The sequence below is a fragment of the Haliotis cracherodii genome, unplaced genomic scaffold (assembly GCF_022045235.1).
Source record: "Haliotis cracherodii isolate W230 unplaced genomic scaffold, xgHalCrac1.p SCAF_1, whole genome shotgun sequence".
In the NCBI taxonomy this organism is placed as follows: Eukaryota; Metazoa; Mollusca; class Gastropoda; order Lepetellida; family Haliotidae; genus Haliotis; species Haliotis cracherodii.
Window position 1 is genome coordinate 38,335,135 of NW_027266264.1, and position 17,625 is coordinate 38,352,759.

Sequence of the window (17,625 nt, forward strand, 5' to 3'; positions counted from 1 at the left end):
TGGGCACTCCAGAAACCTATGATTGTGGGTTCAAATCCCAATTCGCCCTGATTATGTTTCTAGGTTTGTCAGTACCATACCCATGCTCGTGGGTTTCACCGAAGTGGTAAACGTCCCAGACCTGCATCACTTCGGGCTTTCCTTCCACATTAAGCTGACACGCTGCAATATAACTGGAATACTGTTAAAAGCGGTGTTAAACCCAACTCACTCACTCACTAATAAGACCACATTGTGAATTTATTCTGATGTAGGGTATTTAGTACATGTACATAGATGGAACAACTTTAGCGACTTACTGGACAGGAGGAACTAAACTTTTGTCACCTTGTTGCAGGCCAGGAGCTACATGTCCATATTGACAAGATCCTGACCAGGGATGTCCTGACTGCACTTGAACGCACTAAACCCTCAGCTAAACATCTCAAGGGGAAGTTTGTGTCATGGCAGAAGGAATTTGAGTCTGTATGATGAAGTGGATCCCACTACTTGCTGAGACAACTACTCCCTTTGGACTCGCCCGCTGTGATATGACATTAATGACAAAACACATGTACAACATATTTTGCTGAAACAGGGACATTTGTGAGTTGTGTAGTCGAGATGGCTAGTCATACATGAAGTGCTGCATCTGTGATGTCGATCAAGTGGATGTGGAACAATGACATTTGTGCCAAAGCAAGGGTCAGATATTAACATCTAACGATAACTGCTGCTTGGTGTCACACTGATTCCACTGAACAGACTATGTGGCAGTAGTGCATGATTGAGAATCCTAAGAACAAGAGTCTGTTGCATCATATTCCAGTCTGTCAAGGAATACAGTTTTTACAGACCAATAGTGAAATCCTTTTAAAGTCGATGGTACCTGTCCCAGCGATATTGTTTGGTTAAACGAATATTCGGATGAATGAATCATGGGTTGGGAATTTTTAAATGTGTTGGACCTTCCCAAGAGTAGGGCAGGATTTCCAGACTAGCACAGCCAGATTAAAAGGGTTTCACTGCCTTTTCCTAATTTTTATCTTCTATATCTCCTGTACTCACATTTCAGTAAACCAAAACTCACCTTTATCCATTTCCATGGGTTCTCGCAATCTCAAATGATTTCCATTTGCCAAAATGATTGGCTACATTACAAGGTCTAAGATACCAATCAGAATGCAAGTTACTAACCAGCCTCAGTGTTGGGTTGGCCAGTCTCACTGATTGATTATGATTAAGTTTGGGAGAATTCCACATTGAAAAACTGACTGACATGCAAAAGAAGTCCTAAAAAATCTGTTTCTGATGGAAAAGATGTCTTCATGTCCATTAAAAGTGCCAGTGGCTTTGGTTTCTAGTTAATATGAGTTACCTTCTTTAGCCTTTCCCTTTATATCGATGTTTGATTGGTCGGTAAAATGTTAATGAAAATCATGAGCGGGTAATTTGAGATTGCGAGACTCACAGGAGTGGATCCAGGGGCTACTGTAGGTTTACCAAAAACTAGTCCTGGAGATATAGAGGAAGCCTAATTGTCAGAATGATGACTAGTTTTTCTCAAAGAACAATTCCTTCCTTGACATAAAAAAATCCGTCCTGAACATGTCCGTCCTTATACAAGAAACGTGTGTTGAATTTACTGTTGTTTTACTCCTGAAGAAATATGTGCAGACCTTCCAATATATAGCATAATGTTATGCAGGTCCCTGAGGGCGCCATGTGAACTAATGAATTGTAAATTTTAGTATGTGGAACGTTTGCATATTTCATGCGTTTGTTTGAATCACTTTGGAATCAATGTTTTCAAATTGAAATATGAAAGACGAGCTCATGTAAGGCTACCTCTTTTCCTATTGGAATCGCGCCTTGAAGATGGTTTCAACAGAAGTGGCTTTAAATTATCAAATAATGTCTGAATGAATGTCAAGAGAAGTCTTTGCTACAATACCTGAATGAGAACATGTTTATCTACCTCAAGGAATATTGTCGGAGTCAATCAAGAGACTATCTAGTAACAGTGTGTAAGTAGATCTAAGGAGGAAACTGTAAGTGTCTGTATTCAGTGGTAATTCTAGGTGTGGACATAGCATGGGGGTGGGAATCACTAAATCACAAGAAGTTGTTTATCAAATACATTTAAATTGATAGTGAAAGTTATGAGTCAAAGCCTTTAGCATCTCATTTGTAGGAGTGAAATGTACATGTTCTCTGAAAGTAGGGGCCACAGGGAGTTATAACATGGTTTATTGTTGAATTTGCACATGGAATTTAATCTTTCTGTGATATGTATATATGAACAGTTTTTTATATATTAACTGCTGAGTGAGGTTTGTTGAAATATGTACAGTATATTTGCAGTATTATTCTATGAATACCACAAAAATTGTCCTAATATGATACCTGCTGGAAATGTGTCATATCCTACAGATTCTGTTATGGCTGATAAAGTCATACATGTACACATTTCTGTTAATCATGTATGGATGCAGATTGTCTAGAAATGTGTATTGTCCTATATTTAATGTTTGTAGGCATTTTGTTCTTTATTTTGCTAAACATTCTCTAAGAAATTGCACGAGTTAAGGACTCGCAATTGCAAAAGAAACTTTGGTCTCTGGTAAAGGTAAACACTCTTTCCATAACTTGTTTCTCTTTATACTGGGATATGTGTGGCAAGTTGTATTATCCTGATTACAACAGTTGAGTAGATGATGCCCCCTTCTGTCCACGGTGTGCCTCTCCCCAGGGAATTAGGCGGTGGTTGCACTGGATTATAGAAACAAGATTTTCCTTACGTTGGATGGGGCTTCTGTTGACAATCATGTTGTGTACTATGTGGCCCAGCCCTGAAATACACAGCAGGTGTAGTACAACCAGCGGTAGAAACTAACAGTTTCAGTCCACTAGTCCTTGTAATGATAGCATATAGCAAAACCCTTAAAAATGTCAAAATTCTACTAGTCCTTAGGATACCTTTACTATTGGGCAGTTTGGCAAGGACTATAGGACTAGTACCAATTTCTAACCCTGACAACAGATACAAGACATACCCTGTGCAAACTGTGATGTGCTGACACCCGAAGTGTTTCTTTATTAACTAAATGATTACATGAAATTGTCTTATTCTCTGTTTACAATATGATGGTTTTACTCATGCTGAAGACAAGGGGTTTAGTGAGTGGAACATTGCTTTTAAACCACATTTACTCAACGTCATAGGCTTTCAGACAAAGTGATACCATTGCTACTGCCTAACCACCATGTGATATAAATGGAACACTGTTGAAAGCGGTGTAAAGCCCAACTCACTCACTCACTTTAAAAGCATGCACTAAATCTAAAGCATGGTTAAAGGGAGGGGAACTAAAAACAAGAAAACTTATTACGGCACCATTTTTATAACAGTCTTTATATAAAGCTGTTGTTTTAAAATTGTATGACAAAACATATATTCTTGTGACATACTCATATTTAAAAAGTGAAATTGATTTTTGAAGGTTTGTAACTGCTCCAAGGCAATAATTATTTGACTTTCCTTTCAACTGCTTCTTTGTATCATATGACACAGTCCTTGGCTTGCAGGAGGAATGTATCAAGTGTCCAGGATGTATTGCTGACATTAATAGGAGATCAATCTCAAATGTAGACATTTCCAAAAGATGCATGAACGTTTTATACCTGAGAAAGTAGAGAAGTGGTGGTGCTTACCTTTTTCCCCCCAGGTGTATACTTAAGCACAGAGCTGCGATAGCTTTGGGAAATGGGATCCAGAAATGAAGTATTAAAAAAAATATCAGGTGTTCAGAAAGGGGGTTACATCGTGACACTGTGCCATCCTACAAAACATGCATAGGGGTGATGTTTGAAAATGAATTAATTGTAAAGTAGTTTTTGCTGCAATTGTGTACAATACATCTCCAGCCACCGTCATGTAATTTAACTTCAATCTATAACATGTGTTTTGTGGGCTTTCTTATTCATTCTCTCTGATGCTGGAATATGTCTCTTAGCATGACAAGTGCAGTAATCATGTGCCAACTATTGTCTTGTGACATTTCATTGAGACAACCCCATTGTTCATGTTTGGGAAGGGTGTAATTCGGACAGTGTTCATACTTATTCCTGTAGTGATATTTGCCGTGTGGAGGTTGTCAACTCACCTGCATGCAGCATACTCCGACATGTGAAACATTCCATTGTAACATACAACACAAACAACTGTTTATGTTTACATGACTTCAATTCAGTAAATATGTTTGACACAGGAACTGGTTTGTTTTGTTGATATTAGCATCCTCAGCTAACACTTCATCTTGTCTCACGGAGTGCCAGCAGGGAACCTGTAGTCACACTCCACAGGCTCTATATATACTTGTTATCACACAACCAACATACCCATGAAGATCCTGGGTAGAGAGGTCTGCAGCAACCCATGCTTGCCATAAGAGGCGACTAACAGAGTTGGATGGTCAGGCTCATTGACTTGGCTGGTGCATGTCAACGTATTCCAATGGTGTGGATCGATGCTCATGATATAAATCACTGGATTCTCTGGTCCAGACTTGATTATTTACAAACCGCCATCACATAGCTGGATTATTGCTGAGTGCTGAGTAAACAACCAACAGGAAATGGGAGACACTGTACAATTGAATTTGCAACGTGTTTACAACAAATAGTAGCCCTTTGAAATTTCTCCTCCTTCGTTTCTTATGACTGCTTCCTGGTAGAATCTTCCACAGGTACAAGGGCTGGTCAAAAAGTTCAAAGTCTGACTTTCATCTAAGGGCCATAACAAGTGTATTTGGTCTGTTGAGGCTGTTAGTATATTAGTGACGGCCAGTTGAACATGATTGGGGTCCAAATGGACACAGAAATGAACAAGTACCGAGCAGTCATCAAGTTTTTGACTTCAGAGAAAAGTACTCCCCAAGAAATTCATTACTGTATGTCACAAGTGTATGGGGATAAGTACCCTAGCTATTCCTTTTACTGTGTTTGAACTTGAGCAGGGTAGTGCATTGGGCAGTTATGTTTAAGGCTGGGAGAACAAGCCTTGATGATGACCCTAGGTCTGGACCTCAACTTTCATCAATAAAGATACTGTCAGATAGACATATTACCATTGCTGACACTTGAGGAAGACAAAGATCTAAGCCATGGATCCATTGAAACTATTATTTATGATCATTTACAGATGAATAAGATAACTGCTCGTTGGATGAAAAAAGGGCTGACAATGCCAGAGAAAATTTAGAGCTAGTTGTGGAGGATTTCGTCAAATTCAAAAAGAGATTAGTAACAGGTGCTGAAATGTTGGTCTACCACTATGAGTCAAAACGTCAATCCACGGCACCAAAGATATTCAAGATCAGTGAAGAATGTTGTGGCCACTGTAATCTGGGATGCAAAGGGTGAGATCCTTGTTAATTACTTAGAAAGTCAAAAGACGATTATCGGTGCCTACTATGCTGATTTGCTTCATCGCCTGAGATATTCTATCAAAGAAAAGCAGTGAGGAATGCTGACTGCTGGAGTTCTCCTATTTCATGACAATGCCTCTTCTCACACATCTCGACTTGCAAAGGCTGGTGTGCGACAATCTGGGTTTGAAGAGCTGCCTCACCCTCCATTCTAGCCAGACCTGGCAGCAAGTGATTTCCACCTGTTTCCTAAACCTAAAGAACACCTTCGTGGAAAGCGCTATGACAACAACAATGAACTCAAAGCTGCAGGGAATGGGTTTTTCATTTGGCTTCAGAAAACTTTTTCCTGACTGGAATTTAAAATCTTCACTATGGATATAAGAAGTGTATTGAAAAGCAGGGAGATTATGTTGAAAAATAAAGTTAAAACACGTTCACAATTGTTGGTATTGGCTTAGAACTTTTTGACGAGACCTCGTACATACAGCTTCCTTTTAGGGCCCAATAATACACAAGTCTTCCTCTTATTCATGGTAGAATAACGATACCAGTTTGGGTGGATCAGTGAACAATTATTTTGTTTTGCCAAGAGATTTGTGTAGCACTGTGAGCCCCAGTGTCCAGGACAGGCCCAGGAATCATGAAGCCAGACACTGGAAATAGAGCACCCTTCACATGCTATGGCTGGAGATGTCATATTGGCCACCTCTGCTGTTGTCACGTCAGTCCCTCGAACATTGAGAGCATGTGCTTCTCTATGGCGTGTTGAGCTGAGGGAGAGAGGAGTAGTAGTAGCCATGCAACTGGTGAAACCTTAAATAACATCATGACTTGACTGAGATTTCAATTTCTTAGTTCTACCAAATACAACAGAGCTGGAATTTCTATGCTGCACTCGCACTAAGTGATCAGTGATATCAGACTGATTAAAAACTACTGATAATTTTAAAAAGGACTTTTTATTTTAAACAATTAACTCATGTCTTCTGGAACTGTACTCGTAATCATTTCCATAGTTATGTTGTGTAGTCCAATGCCATAAGATGTGCATTAAATACTACCCATCTTCCCGAGGCAAGGGAGTTAACTGATTATAAAAGTCCAGTTTCCACCCTTGTTGAACTAAGCTGGAATTATGGAGTTATATTTTGGCTGGACTAATAAGTCCATGCATAGTCCAAGCAAAATCGTGTAATGAAATTGACATCGGGTTCGTAAATTGCAGTGCAGATTTTGGTCGATTGCAGGATTTGCAAAGTATTTGTACCATTAACTGGGTGTTGACAGATATTTTCCAAATCTTTTCATGTTTTTAATCACAGTGCTCAAGTAATTTCATGCACTTAGTGTAAGACCCATTTTCTTACAATATCAGATCATCTTGACTAGTTGCCATATTTTTTGAAGCAGTAATATGATAGGTAGAATCTGACTGGTCAATAGGAGGGGCATAGAAGGGACATAACTCCTGAAAGCCACTGGTGGCGCTACGATCAAGCCTGGAAATTCCTGGGTAGTTCAGCAAGGGTGTAAACTGTACTTATATAGTCAGTTAACTCCCATGCCCTGTGGATTCCGGGTTAAGAGTAGGTTCCGAGCAACCTATACCTGTCATGTGAGGCGACTAAAAGGAGTGGGTGGTCAAGTTTGATAACTTGGTTAAATGAGTGTCATCGTACCCTAATGATGTTGGATGTTGCTTTTAATATCAGTAATCCATGCTTGTCGTAAGAAACGACTAACAGGACTCAATTATTACTGCCTATTGTCACATAGTGGGAATAAACTCTCAGACATGTAGAAAACTTCACCTGACAGCTCAGATGAATGGAGCTGCACAAACCTAGTTTGTGATCCTGTCCAATAGTGAGGTCGAAGGCTGTCAACATGTCTTCATTGGTGGCTGTGATGTCTGCCCCGAACTCCAGCAGGGCAGTGATGCAGGTTGGATGGTTGTTGTAGGCTGCGTACATCAGGGCTGTGCTACCACTCTACAACACAGTCAGGCTTCAACTGCAGCTGGGAAACTGAGGTCATTGTCTCAAACTGGCAATTCATAATTTGTATAACGATTTGTACAGGTAGACATCTTTAAAGTCCTGGTAAGTGCCTTAATTTACGAGTGAGTTAGTGAGTTAAAATTTAATGTCACATCGGCATTATTCCAGCCATATAGTGACCAAGTTAATATATTCACAATTTAGTTATTTTACGCAAAGTTATATTTAAAAACAATTTATGAAACATGTTTGAGCATACAATATTTGAAAACAATTCATGAAACATATTTGAGCAACACAATATCATGTATACAGTTTTACCTTAATTTATGAGACAGAAATGTACCTTTGATCTGATGGAAATGAAACACTAAAAATGATTGAAGGTTTAAATGTGTTTAACAGACACAGCACCTAGTTATGCATGAACTGCTCGAGAGTGAATGAGTGAGTAAGGTTTTACGCCGCTTTTAGCAATATTCCAGCAATATCACGGCGGGGGACACCAGAAAAGGTCTTCACACATTGTACCCATGTCAGGAATCAAACCAGGGTCTTTGGTGTAACAAGCAAACCCTTTAATCACTAGGCTACTGGACCGCCCCACTTATCGTGTAGTGTGGTGAGGGTTGGTGTGGTGTGGTGTGGTGTGATGTGGTGTGGTGTGGTGTGGTGTGGTGTGGTGTGGTGTGGACCGCCCCACTTATCGTGTAATGTGGTGAGGGTTGGTGTGGTGTGGTGTGGTGTGGTGTGGTGTGGTGTGGGTTGGTGTGGAAGTGAGGTGAAATGGGGTTTAACGTCGCGTCCAAGATTATTGCACTTATATAGCGACGTGCATGCACATGTATGTGTGTGTGTGTGTGTGTGTGGCTTCTCATACTAGTCCGGACTAATGCCGATTTATAGTGCTAGCACACTGAGATACCATGCCGCAGTTTAACATGAATACCCCACTCAGACACAGTATACTGACTCCGAGCTGACCAATCCTTGTTTTAGCCCCAGACAGGGCAACAACAAGACAAGTACCATCTTTTAACGTCTTTTGGTATGATGTGGCTGGGGATCAAACCCCGGACCTTCCGCTCTCCGGGCGGACGCTCTACCACTATACCAAGGAGGCTGTGTGGTGTGTGGTGTGGTGTGGTGTGGTGTGGTGTGGTGTGGTGTGGTGTGGTGTGGTGTGTGGTGTGTATACTGTCAGAGCCCAGTTTTAGCCCCTTAATGTCAAGCGCCAGGCAGGGTAACCAGAACTACATCTTATAATGTCTTTTAGAATGAAGCGGCCAAGGATCGAACCCAAGTCCTTCCTCTCTCCTGACAGATGCGCCAGCCACTAGACTGCGGAGGCAACTGAATGAGAGAGGGGATGCAAGGGAGGGCACCCACTTTTTTAAGCAGACTATAACATTCACTCATTCGGAAGTTTTCTATGTGTTCATGTGAACATATTACAACTCTTAAGCCGTCATATAGCTAGAATATTTCTGAGTGCGACGTAAAAAAACAAACAAACAAACAAACAAACAACTCTAAAGGTAACACTAAGATTTATACTTGGTACAATCCTGAACTAACTTCATCTCTCACAACACAGAACACAGATTCCCGCCAAGTGACATACCTCATCTGTACAGTTGACATCCATGCCAAGCTGAAGTAAATACTTCACAATCTCCTTGTAACCATAGCAACTGGACAGTAGGAGGGCATTCTCCCCATGGTTGCCAGACAGGTTGATGTCTGCTCCACTCTGTACAAGAAACTCCATAGTGGGCATCTGACCATTGGCACAAGCCCAGTGTAGAGCTGTCAGTCCCTGCTCATCCAGCTTGTTGATGTCTGATCCTGCAGCATCAAGAACATCGTGACTCACACAGGAACTTGTTGCAACCCAAGAGGTCAAGGGTACCATCAGGGTCAAATTCATGTAGATATCAACTACCTGCTGTCCCTAAGGGTTTTTTTCATTCGCAAAATTCACATTTGATGATTTTCATTAAAACTTTGTTACTATGGACCCTGTTAGTTGTGAAACCTCGCCGTGTTGATGATTACTGTTACCACAAACTCATCAAATATCCAAGACAGTATCCAAAATTCCCTTTCAACATTCAACATGCATTCTGCCAAACTACTGGTATATATTTTCACTACTACTTTGAATATTCAGGGAAGAACAAGTCACCATTAGGTAATTTTCTGCTATCATTATTTAATTACCACCCATAAATCAGGTCTTTCCCATCAACATTATCTTTGGCCCCTAAACAGACATTAATGTGATTTGAAACCTTGGATTGACACATCATTTTCCCAAATAATGTTAGAATGCAGGTCAGTCACGTGAATGTGTCCGCCTTACTAACCTTCCTGAATCTCCTGCTGCAGCATCACCAGCTCCCCCTGGGCTGCCATCTGGTGGATACTCATGTCTGCAACATGAATTGTTTCATAATCAAAATACACAATATTCTAGCCTCAGTGGCTGGCAACAGAGTTCTTTACAACCTTAGACTGAGTATAGAAGCTACAGTTTGGACAGCATCAACAGGTTGAGTACTTCCTGGAGGTGTTTATTATCAGTGTTTTGTCCATTTAAGAAAATTTACCAATTCTATGACAGGTATCAAGTCTTGCCAAGGGATGTAACTTGGCACCAGCTACTCACCCCGGTCAGTTTGTCTAATGTTACAGGTATACTAAGGGCTAGATTAAATACACTTGGGCTTACGTTCTACTATGGATGGTGTCATAGTCTGTACATTGCCACGATGGAGGTTGGTCATCACTGTTGAGGGCTGCAATTGTCAGAAACAGTTATCAGTCACTAGTCACACTGGCATTTACACATGGATGACTACAACAGACATCAAAGGACATGTGAAACACAGCAAGAACAAGGGGCCAGCTAGTGACTGCACCTTCCTGGTGGTAAAAGGGGCACAAGTGGCCAGCTAGTGACTGCACCTTCCTGGTGGTTATGGGGGCACAAGTGGCCAGCTAGTGACTGCACCTTCCTGGTGGTTATATGGGCACAAGGGGCTAGGCTAGCTAGTGACTGCACCTCCCTGGTTGTTATATGGGCACAAGTGGCCAGCTAGTGACTGCCTCTTCCTGGTGGTTATATGGGCACAAGGGGCTAGGCTAGCTAGAGACTGCACCTCCCTGGTTGTTATATGGGCACAAGTGGCCAGCTAGTGACTGCACCTTCCTGGTGGTTATATGGGCACAAGGGGCTAGGCTAGCTAGAGACTGCACCTCCCTGGTTGTTATATGGGCACAAGTGGCCAGCTAGTGACTGCACCTTCCTGGTGGTTATGGGGGCACAAGGGGCCAGCTAGTGACTGCACCTTCCTGGTGGTTATATGGGCACAAGGGGCTAGGCTAGCTAGTGACTGCACCTTCCTGGTGGTTATGGGGGCACAAGTGGCCAGCTAGTGACTACACCTTCCTGGTGGTTATGGGGGCACAAGGGGCCAGCTAGTGACTGCACCTTCCTGGTGGTTATATGGGCACAAGGGGCTAGGCTAGCTAGAGACTGCACCTCCCTGGTTGTTATATGGGCACAAGTGGCCAGCTAGTGACTGCACCTTCCTGGTGGTTATGGGGGCACAAGGGGCCAGCTAGTGACTGCACCTTCCTGGTGGTTATATGGGCACAAGGGGCTAGGCTAGCTAGTGACTGCACCTTCCTGGTGGTTATGGGGGCACAAGTGGCCAGCTAGTGACTACACCTTCCTGGTGGTTATGGGGGCACAAGGGGCCAGCTAGTGACTGCACCTTCCTGGTGGTTATGGGGGCACAAGGGGCCAGCTAGTGACTGCACCTTCCTGGTGGTTATGGGGGCACAAGGGGCTAGGCTAGTGACTGCACCTTCCTGGTGGTTATGGGGGCACAAGTGGCCAGCTAGTGACTACACCTTCCTGGTGGTTATATGGGCACAAGTGGCCAGCTAGTGACTACACCTTCCTGGTGGTTATATGGGCACAAGGGGCTAGCTAGAGACTGCACCTCCCTGGTTGTTATATGGGCACAAGTGGCCAGCTAGTGACTGCACCTTCCTGGTGGTTATATGGGCACAAGGGGCTAGGCTAGCTAGAGACTGCACCTCCCTGGTTGTTATATGGGCACAAGTGGCCAGCTAGTGACTGCACCTTCCTGGTGGTTATATGGGCACAAGGGGCTAGGCTAGCTAGAGACTGCACCTCCCTGGTTGTTATATGGGCACAAGTGGCCAGCTAGTGACTGCACCTTCCTGGTGGTTATGGGGGCACAAGGGGCCAGCTAGTGACTGCACCTTCCTGGTGGTTATATGGGCACAAGGGGCTAGGCTAGCTAGTGACTGCACCTTCCTGGTGGTTATGGGGGCACAAGGGGCCAGCTAGTGACTACACCTTCCTGGTGGTTATGGGGGCACAAGGGGCCAGCTAGTGACTGCACCTTCCTGGTGGTTATATGGGCACAAGGGGCCAGCTAGTTACTGCACCTTCCTGGTGGTTATATGGGCACAAGGGGCTAGGCTAGCTAGAGACTGCACCTCCCTGGTTGTTATATAGGCACAAGTGGCCAGCTAGTGACTGCGCCTTTCTGGTGGTTATATGGGCACAAGGGGCTAGGCTAGCTAGTGACTGCACCTTCCTGGTGGTTATGGGGGCACAAGGGGCTAGGCTAGCTAGTGACTGCACCTTCCTGGTGGGTATGGGGGCACAAGTGGCCAACTAGTGACTGCACCTTCCTGGTGGTTATGGGGGCACAAGTGGCCAGCTAGTGACTACACCTTCCTGGTGGTTATGGGGGCACAAGGGGCTAGGCTAGCTAGTGACTGCACCTTCCTGGTGGTTATGGGGGCACAAGTGGCCAGCTAGTGACTGCACCTTCCTGGTGGTTATAGGGGCACAAGGGGCTAGGCTATTTAGTGACTGCACCTTCCTGGTGGTTATGGGGGCACAAGTGGCCAGCTAGTGACTACACCTTCCTGGTGGTTATATGGGCACAAGTGGCCAGCTAGTGACTACACCTTCCATGTGGTTATGGGGGCACAAGTGGCCAGCTAGTGACTACACCTTCCTGGTGGTTATATGGGCACAAGGGGCTAGCTAGTGGCTGCACCTTCCTGGTGGTTGGGGAGCTAGACTTCACCTTCTAGGAGAGGCTAGGATTCACTTATCCTCATCCAAGATCTACTCTGATAAAAATCTGTGTTTTTTCAGCACCATACTCATGTTTGTGGGTTTATCACTTTGGGTTTTCCTCAAACATTAAGTCTGAAATATTGTTCAAAGCAGCATTAAACCTTAAAATGTCTGCCTTATGAAACACTGCAGGACTTCCTTTATGATTATGAATTTTGCTGGAACTTTGAAGATGTTTAACCTCAATTTACATGTACCAGGTATAAAGATAAACAGTAATAAAGTAAACTTTAAACTATATTATTTTATTACCATACCCTGAAAGGTGATAGGTTGAGTTTGCCAGGAGTCTCATATCTTCTTGCTTTGGTTGGTGACAAGAGTGACTGGCTTGAGTCAGGTTCCACTCCTTCCAACAAAGAAAGCAATCAACATGAAGAAAGGTATAATCACTTATACACAGAACTGATTCCAATGTTTTATACATGTATTTTACTAAAAGAGATGATGGGATGTATGTATTGAAAACACACATTTTGAAGATCTGATTTTAATGTTTCAGCCTGACCACTGTTTTCGATAAATGTTTTGTTTGTTTGTTTGCTGTTTAACACCGCACTCAGCAATATTCCAGCTATATGACAGTGGTCTGTAAATAATCGAGTCTGGACCAGACAATCCAATAATTGACATCATGAGCATCGATCCATGCGAATGGGATCAATGACATGCATCAACCAAGTCAGCGAGCCTGACCACCCGATCCCGTTAATCGCCTCGTATGACAAGCATTGAGGCCTTTTACGGCAAGCATGGGTTGCTGAAGACCCCTTATATACTGAATCTTCACGGGTCTTTTGTTAAATGAGTCAAAGACAAAGCCAGACAGTTGACACTCTGTCAAAGATAGTAATCAAAAGTATGCTTAATTCATACCCTTTCATGTTAGTAGCAGTGTCTTAAATTCAAATGAATCTCAAGACAATAATGAATTAACTCCGGTTGATTTTTATGTTGGCCATACTCAGCTTGAATGATGGCATGTGTGCTGAGTGTGTGCCACCCCAACTTTGTGAACTATGTGAAACTTTCAAGCCGAAGAATGCAAAGATCTACCAAATTTGAAGGTACTCATCTTATCTTACCATCTCCAAAAGCATTTTCGACTTCAAGGTCATTGAGTTCCTGGTCACTATCGACTGGTGAAAATAACCTCATGTTGCCAGGCTGGGATGGCAGTCTCTTCAAGGGGGAGATAACTCTCCAGCTTCTTTCAGGGGACGGTTTTTCCTGCTTCTTTTCAGTACACTCCTGAACTTTTGAAGTAGAAGCTATATCTGATTCCATTTTCCTGGATAGGGGCAAGAATTAACTTAAAAGTTTAATACAATGCCATATTTACAATCAGACTGGTCAATACAAACTGTACAACATTTACCAGCTCCATGTGCTGGAAGCATAACTTTATAACAGCAGTGAAACAAGCTAAATTTTTGCTTGTTTGTTGTTTATGACACACTCATCAATATTCCAGCTATATGACTGCCTCCTGTAAATAATCAAGTCTGGACCAAACAATCCAGTAATTGACATAGTGAGCATCGATCTACACAATTGAGATACCATGACATGCATCAATCAAGTCAGCGAGCCTTATCAACGGATCCCATTAGTCGCCTCTTAAGACAAGCATAGTAGTCATTTATGGCAAGCATCAGTTGCTGATGACCTAATCTATCCGGATCTTCAACAAGCTTAACAACAGATGGAACGACTTACATGATCAATGTGTCACTGCTGTGCGATACACTCTAATAGACAGGTACAATAACAGATATATCAGTGTATAAAAAGCCAATCGAAAATTAATACTGCAAAAAGCAAATTGTCTGTACCCAGATTGGTGTATCAGGCTACAGCATGAACATATTGTGACATTTTCAGTTGCCATCAGTTTGGAGATGCGAAAAACGTCTCTGTAATAATTGCACTTCCATTGTACTCCCTTTTATCTTGAGGATGTTTTCTTGAAAAAACATGTAATTTAAAGAATTTATCCATGAATCTCAGGTGGGAAAAAAAAGAACACAACATTATCTGCTAGAATCCTGACATGTGTCCAAAACTGAAATATCTCAAATTATTTGCTACATGCAGATTGGTGTTTGAGATTGAAGTATATCATTATCATACCCAAGCCTAATGATTTGATTGGTTTATGGTGAGACATACAGTACAGTGGTATAGCTCACTCTTCCACCATCAGACGTTTATTGCTGCTGCTAGCTGAATACAACGGTTACATCCCATTAGAAAGACATCCCATTAGTGAGACACCCATTGTAAGACAGTGGAGTAGGTGGGATTAATTAATCAAACACAGCCAGTCTACCCACTTAACAATGGTCACATCCCATGATTAGCAGATTAATTAATATGAGTAGGCCAGTAATTCTGTTTGAATATTCTCAGGAAATAAATGAGTTTATCATGGCAGGTCTGCAGCAGGTTGAGTTCATTACCAGTCAAAGAGGTACTTTCCAGGTCCCCTTTCAGGGATATCTCCACTACAAGAACAAAGTAAGACAAACTGGTACTCACTGGCGATGTACCGTTAAGACCTGCATTGGCAAATGTACAACAGTTGGAAATTTTGTCAGAAATTTCACTGTACACAACCACCCACCAGAAGACACCAGCAGAATCCAGTTCCTTGGCAGCTTAAGGAAGAGAGCAAGAGAAGAACCATTAGAGCCCTCCGGACAGAGTTTCAAGGTTCAGACATCAAGGGGTGTTTCTTCCACTTTACCCAGGCGATTTGGCGGAAAACACAGGAGCTTGGTCTTGCTGTTGGATACAGAGATAACCCCCTTGTGGAACAGTGGATCCGACGAGCTGCTGCCTTGCCTCTGCTGCCTCTTCATGGATGCATGGATTGACTCCATGAACCAGTCTCCTGATGTACCGAATGCTGACGAATTCAACGACTACATAGTCACAAACTGGGTGTATTATGAAGCCAGATTCCCTCTTTCACTGTGGAACCATCACCAGACATTCGGCCCCAGTACCAAAAACAACCTGGAGGGTTTCCACAGTCGCCCCAATGCATCACTGAATCATCGTCATCCTAATCTCTACAGGTTCATCGAGGTCATCAAGAATATTGAGAAATCTGAGAAGACCAAGCTATCTCAGTTAGACCTAGGTGCAGCTCCACCAGCAAGAAAGCGTGTGTACAAGGAGATTGACTTTCCAGACTGAAGGATCAGCTATCCCATGGTGTCAAGACACCACTCAAGTTCTTGGATGCTGTTGGCAAACTTCTGAAGATGGATTAAGGTTGTGTCAGTGTGACAACCTCGATGTGAACTGTGATGTGAACTGTGAAATTAACTTTAACTGAACTCTTAAGCGGCAAATATTTTAAAACAATGGATTTAAGGGATGGATGAATTAAAATGTTGAATGAAATAAAGTAAAAGAGGGTATCAAGCATCTTGAGTCATTTCTTTTGTCTATAATAAGACAAGTCCATTTTCATGATAGGGGTTAATTACCTGATTAACATGTGCAACCAGGTATGACCTTGTTGTTTTAAGGTGTCTCACAACTGGGCTGTCTTACTATTGGGAGGAGACCAATACAACTACTCAGTCGTTGTTCAATGGTGACTTAGTAGACCCTCAGTATTCAGCACTAATAATAATAACATAAAACCTCGCAGACGAGGCCTCGTCTACGATTTTTGGTCATCATTATTAGTTACATGGTCCTGTCATTCAGCAGGTCATAAATTTGAAATGCGTTTTGGGAACTAAAGAATTACGTACAATCTCGGTATTAACAACATGAAGCCTCTGCTCATATACAGTCACGAGTGCACACTCATGCTGATAACATTAACCAGTGACAGGTTGCGATTAGTGACATTTCCCCTTCTTTGCGTCATGTCAGCGATATCCCGTTCTTGACGACGCGTATAGGCAGCCGGGAACCAACTTACGCCTCTAATATCACAAGTTGACGACGCGCGGACGCGCATAGGGAGCCGGTAACCAGCTTAGGTCATATACCTAGACTGGGTTCCTGTCTTACCTAAACGAGTAGTCTAAATCGCGCTAAGCTTGCGTCGCGTATCAACAGTGGAACCAGTTAAGGTCATACCAAGGGAGGCTACTAATATATTTGTTTCCAACTGGTGTCCGCTAAAACAATTTTGTTCACAACACATATGTTCGAGTGAAGCACATTGGGTTCAGCCTTACTGACGATAGCCGTTTAATTATCCGTGATTCTGGAACCAGTCTAATTCACTAGCGAGCCCTGTACATATCTGGATCCTCTGACGTCATATCGCAATGAATTGTAAACTACGCCTTGAAATCTGGTGTTGCATCGGTGTCCTAAATTCCCATTATGACTACTGTTTCAAAACACATAGTTCATGGTTCAGTGACTGCCTATCACCTGTTTAGCTGGATACGGTGAGTGAATAGCCAACACGGGGAAACAGGCAAAAGAGATTCCTTGTCGCATTCATTTGATTTAATATATTTATTCATGTAGCAATTATTAATGAATTCACCCGTTTTAAATTACAAGTGACATTCAATGTCATTTGAAGTGAAACACGTCAAACACTATATTCAGTGGGGAAGTTGAGGTTATTACTTAAACCAAAAACGTACACACATCCACGTCTGAGAAAAAGGTACATGTTTGGGTGAGAAGAGATACTTTTCAAACGATAAAGTTTCTTTACATTATTTGTAGTATAAACACTTTGAACTTTCATTCCGAATAAGAGCTGAACGTCAGTTTCGCAGATACACATGTTGATCTTTAAATATTTCTTCTAACTCTGAAGCCAGCCATTGTGAAGAACATATAAACGAGTTATCAAAAATGTCAGTAAGTCCACAATCATGAAGTATATTTTTCACAAAACAAATCCATGAGGGTTTGTGAACAATATGGGGTCCATTAAGAGTGATAAACTGGTATAAAATGTTTGATAGTTTCGGGATTTTTTTATTTGTTGCAAGTTGATCACAAAATATTATGACATGCTTTTATA

The 17,625-nt window shown here is 42.3% G+C and overlaps 2 protein-coding genes across 5 annotated transcripts in view; one reads left to right on the top strand and one right to left on the bottom strand.

Annotated features, from left to right (window-relative positions):
• The window catches only part of LOC139477556 (katanin p60 ATPase-containing subunit A-like 2), a 29,899-nt gene extending 25,655 nt beyond the window's left edge, over positions 1-4,244 (top strand). For both annotated transcript variants that reach the window (XM_071260025.1, XM_071260027.1), the window contains exon 15: positions 338-4,244. In XM_071260025.1, coding sequence (XP_071116126.1) covers positions 338-471 — 134 coding nt within the window. In that variant the 3' untranslated portion in view covers positions 472-4,244. The remainder of the gene's footprint in view (positions 1-337) is intronic.
• Positions 3,115-16,573, bottom strand: LOC139477582 (ankyrin repeat family A protein 2-like). 3 transcript variants are annotated; one of them, XM_071260030.1, is made up of 8 exons: positions 16,552-16,573; positions 13,691-13,896; positions 12,863-12,954; positions 10,146-10,212; positions 9,781-9,846; positions 9,036-9,259; positions 7,255-7,402; positions 3,115-6,181 (listed from the first exon to the last, which is right to left on the bottom strand). In XM_071260030.1, exons 2-8 carry the CDS (start codon positions 13,890-13,892, stop codon positions 6,129-6,131), a joined length of 852 nt encoding a protein of 283 aa, XP_071116131.1. In that variant the 5' UTR covers positions 13,893-13,896; positions 16,552-16,573; the 3' UTR covers positions 3,115-6,128. The 3 variants fall into 3 exon arrangements, with proteins under 3 accessions (XP_071116131.1, XP_071116129.1, XP_071116130.1); XM_071260028.1 differs by having other exon boundaries at positions 16,379-16,573; XM_071260029.1 differs by having other exon boundaries at positions 7,223-7,402; positions 16,379-16,573.
• Between the last annotated feature and the right edge of the window lie 1,052 nt (positions 16,574-17,625).

Excerpts from the sequence above, each read along its gene's own strand:
- LOC139477582 (XM_071260028.1), bottom strand. The coding sequence starts at position 16,413 with ATGAGCAGAGGCTTCATGTTGTTAATACCGAGATT. Across the intron at positions 12,955-13,690 it reads CGAAAATGCTTTTGGAGATG|GAGTGGAACCTGACTCAAGC; the intron begins GTAAGATAAGAT and ends CTTTGTTGGAAG. Across the intron at positions 6,182-7,254 it reads TGGACAGGATCACAAACTAG|CTCAACACGCCATAGAGAAG; the intron begins GTTTGTGCAGCT and ends TCTCTCCCTCAG.